Source organism: Rhinolophus sinicus, linkage group LG11 (assembly GCF_036562045.2).
Source record: "Rhinolophus sinicus isolate RSC01 linkage group LG11, ASM3656204v1, whole genome shotgun sequence".
In the NCBI taxonomy this organism is placed as follows: Eukaryota; Metazoa; Chordata; class Mammalia; order Chiroptera; family Rhinolophidae; genus Rhinolophus; species Rhinolophus sinicus.
The window spans coordinates 47,088,164-47,100,613 of NC_133760.1; the positions used below are offsets into that span (position 1 = coordinate 47,088,164).

At 39.6% G+C, this 12,450-nt stretch overlaps 1 protein-coding gene across 1 annotated transcript in view; it reads left to right on the forward strand.

Moving 5' to 3' along the window:
* ITFG1 (integrin alpha FG-GAP repeat containing 1) overlaps window positions 1-4,112 on the forward strand; it is a 123,016-nt gene extending 118,904 nt beyond the window's left edge. The window contains exons 17-18 of the mRNA XM_019731862.2: window positions 1,189-1,306; window positions 3,740-4,112. Of these exons, the coding sequence (XP_019587421.1) occupies window positions 1,189-1,306; window positions 3,740-3,799 (178 nt within the window). The 3' untranslated portion in view covers window positions 3,800-4,112. The remainder of the gene's footprint in view (window positions 1-1,188; window positions 1,307-3,739) is intronic.
* Window positions 4,113-12,450: the final 8,338 nt, after the last annotated feature.

Consider the following 12,450-nt stretch of genomic DNA (forward strand, 5'->3'; position numbering starts at 1 on the left):
GACTGGCCTTTCGTCCAGTTTCTTTCTTACCAAAATGCCTATATTCGTGGGGATTTTGAACCCACTTAAAGTTGAACTACCCACACACACACAAATCTCACAATAGAGCTCTTTTTTAAGTATGAGGTAAGGTCCTGAGACTAGTTAACCTCAACTAGTATTTGTTTTCTTACTCTTGAATGTCTGGAAAATTCTGCGATAGCTTTTTTCCACATTCTCAATATTTTTTCATGTTTCTTCTGCTCTTTCTGAAGAAATGTTCTTTTTCATTTTTTATGTACATAACAACCGAATTGATTTTAGTTTGAGGTGTATTTTGAGATTTATTGAGTAGAAACTAACTTATGGATCAATAAATTTTAATTATCCCAAAATAAGTCAATTGCTACATGCCATTCAACAGAATGATCTTTTATTAAATTTTTTAAATGAAAATATATCCATTCTCTATTTTCAGGGAGAACAAACAGTTATTTGTAGAACCCCCAGCACTGTTGGTAATATACACCTCAGTGTTAGGCTTTTCAGGGTTTGCAAATGCTACAGTATGTGGACTGTTTTAGAAGAGAGCTAGTTCTATTTATGCTAAAGTCTGTGTATTGTCATTAACGTTGATGGGCTAAAAGTGACTTTGGCAGAAGTCTCAACATCACTGTAGTAATGTAAACCCTCCAACAGGACACAGAAATGGGTGAGTTTTGCACAAGCCATCTATGTACACCCACTTGGCCATAGAGTAGTTTTAGTTGGTCATATATGTAGATGAACAGGGGTCAAAAAAAGATGATGTAGAAATCTTATTGAAGTCATGTGGCTACACAGCTTCCAAGGTCAAAGTTTCAAATTAAGCAAGTCAATCAAGATATAAAAACAACGTCTAAGGTTGTCCAAAGTACCCTTGGTAAGTTTACTTAAGAATAATCCTCACAGCATCAAAGGAAAACATCCAGCATTTCATCAAAAATTCTGTATCAGGTTGCTGAGTAAAATCTGAACTCTGCAGAATCATCAGTATTGTTAGCCGTATATAAATGTAATGGCTTTTGTTTTATTTATGATGAATGGATAGACGGGTGAATGACTTCATGAATGAATCGATTCATTAATTAATAAGCTGTTTTGCGTTTGGGTCTCAGTAGACTTTTCCAGTTGAAACTGTACTTTGAATCATTCTGTTTCCGTCTGCAGCTGGAGCGCCAAACTGTACCTCACACCAAGTAACATCGTCCTGCTGACTGCCGTCGCGCTCATCGGGGTCTGTGTTTTCATCTTGGCGATAATTGGCATTTTACATTGGCAGGAAAAGGTTTGTTCATTTAAGTGAAGCCTTAACTTTGGTTAATTTATAACAGTAATATATTGTTCTTGAAAAACACTGTATTTTAAACTCTTTTGACATGACTAAGATTTTCTGATTTTTCAAGTTCTGTTTACAATGTCATGTTATTGATAATTTCTTTTATCCCCTTAAGTTCTATGTCTCTTAGCAATTCCTACAAATCATAAGAGAAAACTATTCATTTTAAAACTTTCACGCTGTACAACAGTTACAAAGTGATCACCCCAAAATCACCAGGTATATAGAAAAACTTAATTAAAAACAATTTCATATGGTATAGCCTGAAAAATAATAATCATTTTTTTCAATGGCTCTGTTCATTATCTGACTGATAGAGGTGTGGACACTTTTCCAGGAATGACAGTCAGCGCTTCATAAACAGGATTAGAGCAGAGAGGTTAGAAGCGTTTCTCACGGTCCAGGTGGGAAATAACAACGAAAGGGAACACGTCGTTTCCATCTATCAACTATTCTTTGCACTAAACTAAGCTGATTTCTGTCCTTTGGTACGACACCCTAAATAATAAGGAAAAACAAATGCCACACATGTAGATTTTTAGTTGTTTATGAGGAGAAAAAAAAGAAGCTATCACATAAATGTATTAGCAATTGAGATGTAAACTGAAAAAGCTAATTTCTGTTTGTACATGAATATAAAGTACAGAACTTGCAGATTCCGACAGTGTTCCCCAAAAAGGGCCCCTTTGTGTCACAGAAGTGTCTTCTTTTGCTCCTACTCTCGTTGTATTGTCAGGCCCATCCAAATCATTTTTAACTAAAATTACCATCGGTTTTATCTTAGCTATTTTAACTTATGCAAAAGAGAACATGTTAATTGTTCTGATAAATGTTCATAGGTTTCTGTCTCCAAAAATAGCACTCCTTTCATATCACAAATGATAAAGTTACATATTCAGTTCATTTTAAGACTGCAGCTGAAGTGGTGAGATGCAGGGTGACCCTACGTACTTTTGTCCAGACGTGTCGGGCCGTAGTCTGAGATATTACACAGCTCTAGACCTGTCATGGGAAGGGAGTTCATTTGATTAATTTCTGTGGAGATCTGATTACAGCAGGAACCCTGTGGACTTACACAGTAACGGTGCCGTAGCTAGAGATCCAGGTTTCATGGACAAATGGGTGTGCTGCCCCTGTGGTACCGCGGGTCCTTTCCTGCCTCTTCGCCCACTTACCTTCCACCACCCTGGCTGCTCCTTTCTGCCAGTTCCTCACCACGGCATCTGGCCTAGGCCCTCTGCTTTCTACACTTTCCCTGCCGGTTTTATCCAAACTCATGGCTTCGGCTATTAACTCACATAGCCCTAGCCCTCATCTCCCCCATTCCCAGCTGTCACCACGACACCGCTACCTAGATCACTTGCAAGCACCTTAAAACAGGGTTCCCTGCCTACGTATGAGCTTCACTCGTTGCCCTACTGATGGGCCTCCGTGGGCATCTCTCAGTGGACCCCTCCCGCCTTCCTGCTGCCAAGGCTTTAGTTCAGCTCCTGGCGCCATCCGCCTGGTCTGCCTGCGTCCATTCTCTCCCCTTCCACTCAGCTGCCTCATCACGAAGTAGAGCCTAACGTGCCTGCCTCTCATCTGCTTAGATCCCTCTGGTGACGACCCCCCGCCTAAACTGCCTAAACTGTGGGAACTCCGCAGCCTCACAGCACTCCCGTGGGAACGCCCTCCCCGTGCCCACCCGCCCTCCCCACATGCTTCCCGTAGTCCTGTCGTGCTCCTGCCAGGCTTCCCTCCTAGACGCTCCTGTCCCACCCCCATTTCCATAAACACTACCCTTGCACAAATTTCCCTCTCCTCCCCCCAACCTAGAAAGTAATCTTTCAGAATACTCGTAACATTTTTCACTTTCTAGCCTGAAATAGTTATTCAGTATTTTGGGTCATCTTCTTTCTAGGCTTTAAGTTCCTTGAGAACAAGATACAAAACTGGGGGTCTTTTTAATCCCTCAAAATACCAAGCACAGTACTTATCTGGGAGCAGAGGGCCAATAAATACCCACTAAATAGTTACCCCAAAAATAATAAATGTATTTTAATATACTTAATTTAGATTCCTTTTTTAACATCACTATTAAGAATGGAGAAATGAAATAGTTGATTCCATCCTTACAGAAGCTCAAATAAATAATAAAGGATAACAAACTATTTAAGGAACATTTCTTGTTGGTTTTCAAATTCACTTTAGTGGATTATTAATTATAAAATCACAACTGTAAACTTCAAAAATATTTTGTAAGATTATTACATAAAATCACACCTTTTATCTATTGATTGCTGAGGGCTTTTGTTTTAATTATCCTCTTTATATTTCAGAAATAAGTCATTTCTTGACGTTTCCCTGTCATTTATAAATGAGTCTAAAATCCTTTTTCAGAAAGCGGACGAGAGAGAAAAACGACAAGAAGCCCATCGGTTTCATTTTGACGCCATGTGACCTGCATTGAATATGACATCATGGAGCAGCTCTTCACCTGATCAACTGAAACACTAAATTTGGTTTCTGAATATTATTTATAAATGGTGCATCCTTGGTAATTATTGGAAAGTATTCAAATAAATATGATCTGACTCCGTTCTTTTTTTAAAGCACTTTGTATACAATAATTTGGGTTCTTTCTTCACTTGTGCTGTGCATTTTTGTTCCTTTGTGGAATGTGTTGCATGTACTCAGGTGTTTATGTATTTGTAATCTTAGAAGAATAATGATGATGGAAAAAGACATGTGTAAATAAAAATCTTTAAATGAGCAGGGGTTTTTATGTTCCACTTGAGTTGGTCTTGCTTCTTATTCTAATGATGCAAATTATACTTTTGTGACTGTCACACAGATGAAGTTGTTGACCCTCCGCCTTCGTCACCGCAGGTCAGGGTCTTGGCCGCTGGCTTGCAGCGTGGTGACTGGGAGTCAGACAGACTACCTTAGACTCCTGGTTCCCCCACTGACAAGCTATTGGAACTTGGCCGATTGCGTAACCTCGTTGGTAAGCCTCAGTTTCCTTGGTTATAAACAGGGTAATTCTGCTGCTGCCTTACTGTGAACTGCAAGTGGGATGATGTGTGTAAAGTGCTTAGTGAGCATCCAGCAAAGACCAGTGCTCAACACATTGTCATTATTGCTATTTTCAGATCCCTTTTTTCAGACTTCTGCAACTAATTCTCCATAGACTAGACGGAATTTTATTTTCAGGAAATGATGATACTCTCTCGAAATTCTTGGTGGTTGACATCTTACATAAAGATTTAGTACTTTCTTGTATTCACTAAAAATTATATTATAGCACCCTCCAAGAATTCATGTGCCTGAAATTTTCATTTGAACACTGATCCTCGTCACGAATAAAGAGCCTTGATTTCCTGAAAGGAAACTGCGGTGGCGAGCATCTGGGAATACAGATCTTCAATCACGTTTCTATTCTCAGGAGCTTGTAGGAGTCCATCATTCACATTCAGGCATCGACGCAAATTTTGGTGAACTTCATTTCACCAAACAGTTACTGGGAGGCTTAAATCTAAGATTGGGGAACAAGTTTATATTATCAGCATTAATAATTTTCTGATATGCAACTGGACGTGATGGCTATAAAACATAAAAACTTATCTGAAAACAATTTTGTTCTTCATATTATTTTTTCTTTACAGTTCACTGAGAATGGCATGTGTGTATAGTGATTTACTTTGTGTAGCTAAGCATGTTAATATGGCTTCTTAATAAATATTCTGTATCGAAACAAAGTGTTTCGGTGAATTTGTAAATAATTATTTTGCAGCATGAAAAGGCTGCAGAGGTTATGAAATCTAAGTCACTTGTCTGGATGGTGAGACAAAGGTCAGATGACTCACTCGTTGCGTCCTGGTGAGTCGGGCAAGACAGCCATCTCCTGACTACAGCCCCGAGTTCAATCACAGAACAGTCATCAACCGCACCACATGCCTGAAGACAGGCAGGCGTAGGATGTATCGCAGATACAGCAGCAGTTTCAAAACTCACCTGGAGTCAGGGTCTACGAGGCAAATAAAACGTTAAAATACAATCAGTGAGCTTGTACCATGTTTATTATCTTACCAAACTCCAAATGCAACATCAAGGTCATTTATTAAGGGCCAGCAGGTGAAAAATATGTCACAACATTGAGAACCAAATACGAACACCTTTCTATTAACTTTGACTTGTTTTGGGAAGAGCACAAGACTTCAGGTTGGACCAGTCTGGATGAAGAGCCTCACTCTCCCTTTTTGTGGCTTTTATTTAGTCACTTTAGCTCTTTGAGCTTTGGTTTCTTCACCCGTAAAAGCAGGATAGTGAGGGATGCCTCCCTTAATGGACTGTTTGGTGTCTTAAATGGCAATCTGAGCATAGAAGGTATTTGGTAAGTGCTGCCGCTTTTCTTCGCTCCCATTTCCCACTGCAGTGACAAACACTAAATAAAGAACCTTTTCTGACTCTCTTCCACTGATCTATGCTTCCATAATCCTTTTTAGAGAATTTGGAGGAGTAATTAAGACTTAATAATCATTATGAAGATAAAAATTACAGGATTTGTAAATACAGTTGATCCTTGAACAACACTGGTTTGAATTGCATGGGTCCCACTCGGACACATTTTTTCTGTAAATACTGTAAATGTATTTTCCTTACGGTTTTCTTACATTTTCTTTTCTCTAGCTTACTTTATTGTAAGACTACAGTATATAATACCTATAACGTATGGTATATATGTTAATCGACTGCTTATGTTATCACTAAGGCTTCCCATCAACAGTAGGCTATTAGTAGTTAAGTTTTAGGGGGGTCACAAGTTATATGCAGGGGAGTCAGCTCCCCTAACGCCCTGCGTTGTTCAAGGGTCAACCGTACTATACATACATTGTTGTTAACATGCCATTCATTTGGACTTGTCCTTTATATTTCTCATCTGTCAGCCAAAAAACTATATTTTCAAAAACTTGATTCCCAAAATAGTTTCTCACTCCTAGAAGGCCTCAGGATTGAAGGTAACTTTTAAACATACTTTCCTTACCCACCCCATGCTTGGTGAGAAAAGGTAGGGACATGTTATGGGAAGAGACACCTAGACATTCACCGTCAAATTATTCAGCACCTGACAAACCTGTGACGAGCACCTCTGTTCACAGTGGTTACTAAACCATCAGGGGGAAAAGGTCTTGGCTTCCTAGATAGCCTTTTCAAGCAGAGAAATCCTATAGCAAAATGTTTCAAGATAACAGGACAAATAAGATCACTAGGTTACATGATGAATCTTAGATTTATATAAAGATCCAGGGGATTCATGTGGTAAGTGCAAAAGAATGAGTTTTATTCCACGTTTTGAAAAATAATTTTCCTTTAGAAGGCCTCTGAGAAAGAATAAAAATGATATAGTGACCCTTACAAATAACTTGAACTAAAAAAAGAAACTCAGAAACTTGAATTGTGCCCAACAGCCCCTGGTGGTATGCTGAGGGCTAAGCTAAGGTACTTGGGGGCGATCACCTCAGTACAAAGGTGACCCAAGTTCACCAGCCCTTGTGACAACCTGCAGCCAGGCTTTCCATCACCTGGCCAGTTATTTTAAAAGACCAATAAAGTAGATAATAGATTAGGGCGTGCCCTTGATCAACACCTGTACAGAAAGAAGGAAGGAAGCAGGATGGAGCTGTGACACATTCTCCACAGAATGCCTCCATGGCTGACCAGGTGTGTTGAGGTGGGATGACCTTTCCCATCTCCTAACCTGTCCCAGTTTAGGTAAGAAGTCTGGGCCTTTACACCCCCCACGTTCATCAGTTACTAGCGACAGATTGCCCCAAGAGCCTCTATCAAGAAAACAGGCACAAATAACCAATGTCAGAAATGAGAAAGGAGATAGAAGTACAGGTAATGTACAAATCAAAAATGGGAAGACAGTAAGAACAATTTTATAACAAGGAACTTGAAATTTTAACAAAATAGATGAATTCCTACGAAAACACTGAAACAGACTCAGACAGAAAGCCTGGTTAGTCCTCTGATACATACTGTGATGGGGGGGTCTAGGTCCTCCTCTAAGAATAAAGGATCTATTACCCTAATTTCTGGGATTGCCTTCAGTAGTCAGCTGTCAGCCCCCTTTGGGGCTGACAACCTACGATCGCTCTGTTCTTGACATAAAGATCCTAAATGTGTATAAACGAAATACGTAAAACAAAAACAGTCCTGTAAGGAGAAATGGACACACCCACTATTTAGAAATGTCAACAACATTCCTCTACAGTGACTGAGAAAAAGTGCCCAGGAAAGCAGAGTGCTTAGAGACGCTACCTGGAAAGCACTATCAACCAACCTAGCCTAATGGATATTTACAAAACACTCTAACCAACAGCAGCAAAATACAGCCTTCTTAGGTGCACATGAAACATTCACCAAGACAGACCACTTTCTGGGCCGTAAAACAAACCTCACTAAATTCAAAGGATAGACACAATACAAAGATTCTCAGGCTAAAATGGAACTAAACTAGAAAGAGACCTGGACAATGCCCAACTGTTTGGAAATTAACACACTTTCAAATAACCATTGGATCAATAAGGAACTCTCAGAGGAAATTTTAAAAATATTTTAACCAAATAAAACTAAGGATAAAATTAGTAGGAGACAGAGAAAGAGACACTTATAGAGACATTTATAGCATTAAATGTATGTATTAACGAAGAAGAAAGATCTAAAATCAGTAACCTAAGCTTCCACCTCAATAAACTAGAAAAAAAGAGTCAAATTAAACCTAAAGCAAACAAAAGACAGAAGGAAATGATTGGAGGAGAAATCAATGAAGTGAAAAGGTGGTTCTTTGAAAAGATCAATAATATTGATATACCTCTAAGCAAGCTGACCAGGAAAAAAAAAAGAATAGACATAAATAACCAATATACTGAAGGAAAGAGAAGACATCACTACCCATCCCACAGACATTAAAGGAATAATAAGGGGATGCTATGAACAAATCTATGCCTATGAATTCGATCAATTAGATGAAATGGATCAATTCCTTAAAAGATACAAACTACCGAGACACACCTGAGAAAAAATAAACTCATTATCTGTTTTTAAAAGTTAAATATGTATACTAAAAAACAAACCTTCCAGAAAAGAAAACTCAATGGGACAGATGGTTTCACTGGCAAATTTTATGAACACTCAAGGAAGAAATAATACCTATTCTACAGTCTCCTGCAAAAGAAGAAGAGAAATATTTCACAACTCCTTTTATCAGGTCAATATTTCCCCAATACTAAAACCAGACAACGCTATTACAAGAAAATCAAACTACAGGCCAATATCCCTCAACACAGAGGTATAAGTCCTCAACAGAACATTAACAAATTGTATCCAGAAATATATAAAAAGATAATATGACCAAGTGTATTTCATCCATCCCAGAATACAAGACTAGTTCACTATTTAAAAGGGAAAAAAGCAGTAGTTTTCACCATATTAATAAAAAAAAAAAAATGTTATCCTCTCAACAGAAAGGTAATTTGACAAAATCTGACATCCATTCTTGATTTAAAAAAAAATAATCTAAGCAAACTATGAACAGAACTTCCTTACCCTAATAAAGGGCGTTTACAAAAAAATCTACAGCTAATAACTTACTGGTGAGAGACTGAATGCTTTCCCCTAAGATTAGGTACAAAGCAAGGATGTCTTCTCCCACTGATAACTTTTCAACATACTGGAAACCTGAACAAACCAAGAAAAGGCTCTAACAGGCATACAGCTTGGAAAGGAAGAAATGAAACTGTCCGTATTAGTAGATGACATGATAGTCTAGAAAATGTCCAGGAATCTACACACACACACTCCCCTAGAACGAAGTGAATTCAGCAGCTTCAGCAGGATTCAAGGTCAACACACACCAAAAAATCAAGCATATTCCTATATGAATGCGATGAGAAATTGGAAATTGAAATTTTTATCTAGCAAACGTTACCAAATAACTCTATTAAGAATTTTATACTTTAATATGGTTTCATATTGTACCAATAAATAGCATGCATTTCAGCTTGTTGAAACAGGTTTAAGCATAAATAGACCTCCTTTCAAAACTGGCTTTGGCTTTTAAGAAAAAGATACCATATATGCTAGCAATGTTATTCCAAGAAATTTAATTAAGAGCTTTCTTAGTTTTTCACAATCAAATGAAAGTAACTGGATGACTAGAAATTTTCCTGATAATAGTACTTTAGTACTGGCAGAAGGCAGTATTTCTGTAAAACTGTTTTGCTTTGGGATTATGCTAAGCAGAAATTGGGAAACAAGGTTAGGTGACAGTGTTACTGAAAAGAACTGGTTTTGACTCTGGAGGTAGCTCTTTTCCAATATCGTTACATTAACACAGGAATAATTTGGGTGCCTGAGTGTGTGGGCTGGATTGTGTCCCCCCCAAAATTCATGGTAAAGCTCTAATCCCCAATGTGACCACATTTGGAGATAGGGTCTTCAAGGATGTAATTAAGGTTAAATGAGGTCATATTGGTGGGGCCTTAATGCAACGCAATTGCTGTCCTTATAAGAAGAGACAGGAGGAGAGTGTGGCCCACACAGGAGGGGCCACGTGAAGACACATCAGGAAGTGTGCGGCTTGCAAGCCAGGAAGACAGCTCTCCCCAGAAACCAGCCCTGCTGTCTCCTTGATCTTGGACTGCCAGTCTCCAGAAGCGTGAGAAAATAAACTCCTATTGTTTAAGCCATGCAGCTTCCGGTATTTTGTTATGGCAACCCTAGCAGAGTAATACAATGAGTTAAAAAATTAATAATTTTCTTCTTTTCCTTCCCGTAAAAAAAACCAACAGCTGTATAATAACAAGGAAATCTTCATTCACCGAGATCCTGTATGATTTTGTTTTTCACTCAGTTTCACCATCATTGTAACCGTATCTGCACACTGTAAGAAAAGTGTGAGACACCTGTCTGACTTTACTACAAATAGATTTTCTGTACCTCATTGTGCTTATGTGTAAATTCCTCTCTCTTGCTTAGTTATATCTCTGTATAGTCTGCACAGGCCACCATAACAAATACCACAGACTGGGTGGCTTGGGCCACATTTATTTTCCCATGATTCTGGAGGCTGGAAGTCCCAGATCAAGGTTCCGCCCACTTGGTGTCTGGTGAGAGCTCTCTGCTTGGCGTGCAGACGGCTGCCTGCTCACTATGTCCTCACGCAGGCTTTCCTCCATGCTGTGCCCTCTGGTGTCTCTTCTTATAAGGACACTCATGCTGTCAGATCAGGGCGGCACTCTTAGGACATCGTGTAACCTTAGAGGCTCCATCTCCCAAACAGTCACACTGGGGGGTTAGGACACGTGAATTTTAAAGGAAACATACATTCAGTCCATCACCAACCTGCCTTCCTAGGCTATCGCCAAATAAAATGTTAAGAGCTCCCAAACTCTAGCAAAACAAGAAAACAAAAACCTGTTCGATTCATAAATATTGAGACAAAATGCTGCTTTTTTTTGTAATGGTTCATTCTCAACACACCACCATTCCAGTGCTACAGAGACTTGATCAGAGAGAACCAAACTTAAACTACAGGCATGATTCTGTGGGGTGCTGGAGAGGCTAGGCCTACGCCAGGAAGAGCAGGCAGCACGCAATGGAAGTCCTCAGTCCTCAGTCACCTGCGAACTGGCAGGTAACCTGGGAACAGACTGGGTGCCACTGGGCGGTCTTCCGGGGAAATAATAATTCAGATACAGAGCTCCCCAGCTGAGAGCTATGCAAACTGCTTTCCTTTTGATTTAGTTAACATATGGCCACACAGTAGTCTCAGCTAGATCTGCGCTTTACCACATTCCTTGGAAAATCGACTCCAGACAATTACACTGTTGTGTACAAAAGATAGGTGTCTTAGAAAGGAGCCACACATGTACATTTCCAATCTACTCCTTGGGAATCTACTTCCCAACCAACATATACTAGAGGAGAAAAGACTTTTTAGGTTTCATCAAAATGGTACTACCAGTAAGTTACCAGGCTGGATGGAAAAGTGCTGTGCGTACGTATGCTTCTTCAATTACTGCAGTTGCTCCGATCTCTCCCCTTTTATTATATCCTCAAGTCAAATGCCAGATTAACCTTCCCAGAACTCCATTACTCCACCCTTAAAAATGATGCCTCTGGCCTCCTGGGTCAAGGACAAACTCCTCTGCCTAGAACTGAATCGAGGATCTCCGCCATCAAAGTCAAATCCACACAACACCTGCCCAAAATGGGATGCTGGCCCCTCTCCCCACCACACTTGCTGTCCACAGCCTTTCCATTCTTTGGGTGTCACCTCCTTCATGAAGCATTCGTTCTCTGATGACATCACACACACTGATTCTTCCTTCAGTCCATGAATGTGCATTAAGAACCTGTTACATTCCAGAAGCAGAGCAGGCTCCTTCCTCCCGATTCTTCTAATCCACCATTGTCTGTCAATTACATTTAATGCTCTTATTTCTGTCCTACTGTCCCCATGTGTCACTTCGCTGTATTTGTGGGAAAGGCTCTCAAAGGTCTTATTTACAAGTCGGCGCTGGTGTGCAGTTTAATGGGGATGTGACTTGTTCTGAGGAACGCAAACACACATCGCTGATACCTCCCATAGCACATGGTATTAATAAATGGCTCAATGCCTTGAAACGTACTGAGGTTAAGTAAGTTTTCACTTCTAAATCCTGTGATTACTTACTTTTATGCCTTTTTTGGAGGGATAGAAGGAAAGAGAGAAGACCTTGACATCCCCAGAAGATTTTTTTCAATTGCCTGACACTGTCCTTAACTATAACTTGTTAGACAAATACTTATGGAGCTCCTACTATGTGTCAGATACAGGCATAAATATTCTGTCTATTACGTTAGGGTCTTACGGATGTTTCCCTGCACCTGTCTCTGCTTTCTGCCCATGGTTAACACTCAATAAGCGTGTGCTGAGTGAATATATGAGCCTCCCTGCCCGCAAGCAGCTTCTATTTTAACGGAGTGGGGTAAGTGGGATACAGGTGGTGAACAGATACACAAATAGATGAGCAAGATTAATTTCAGAGCGCGATCAAATTACT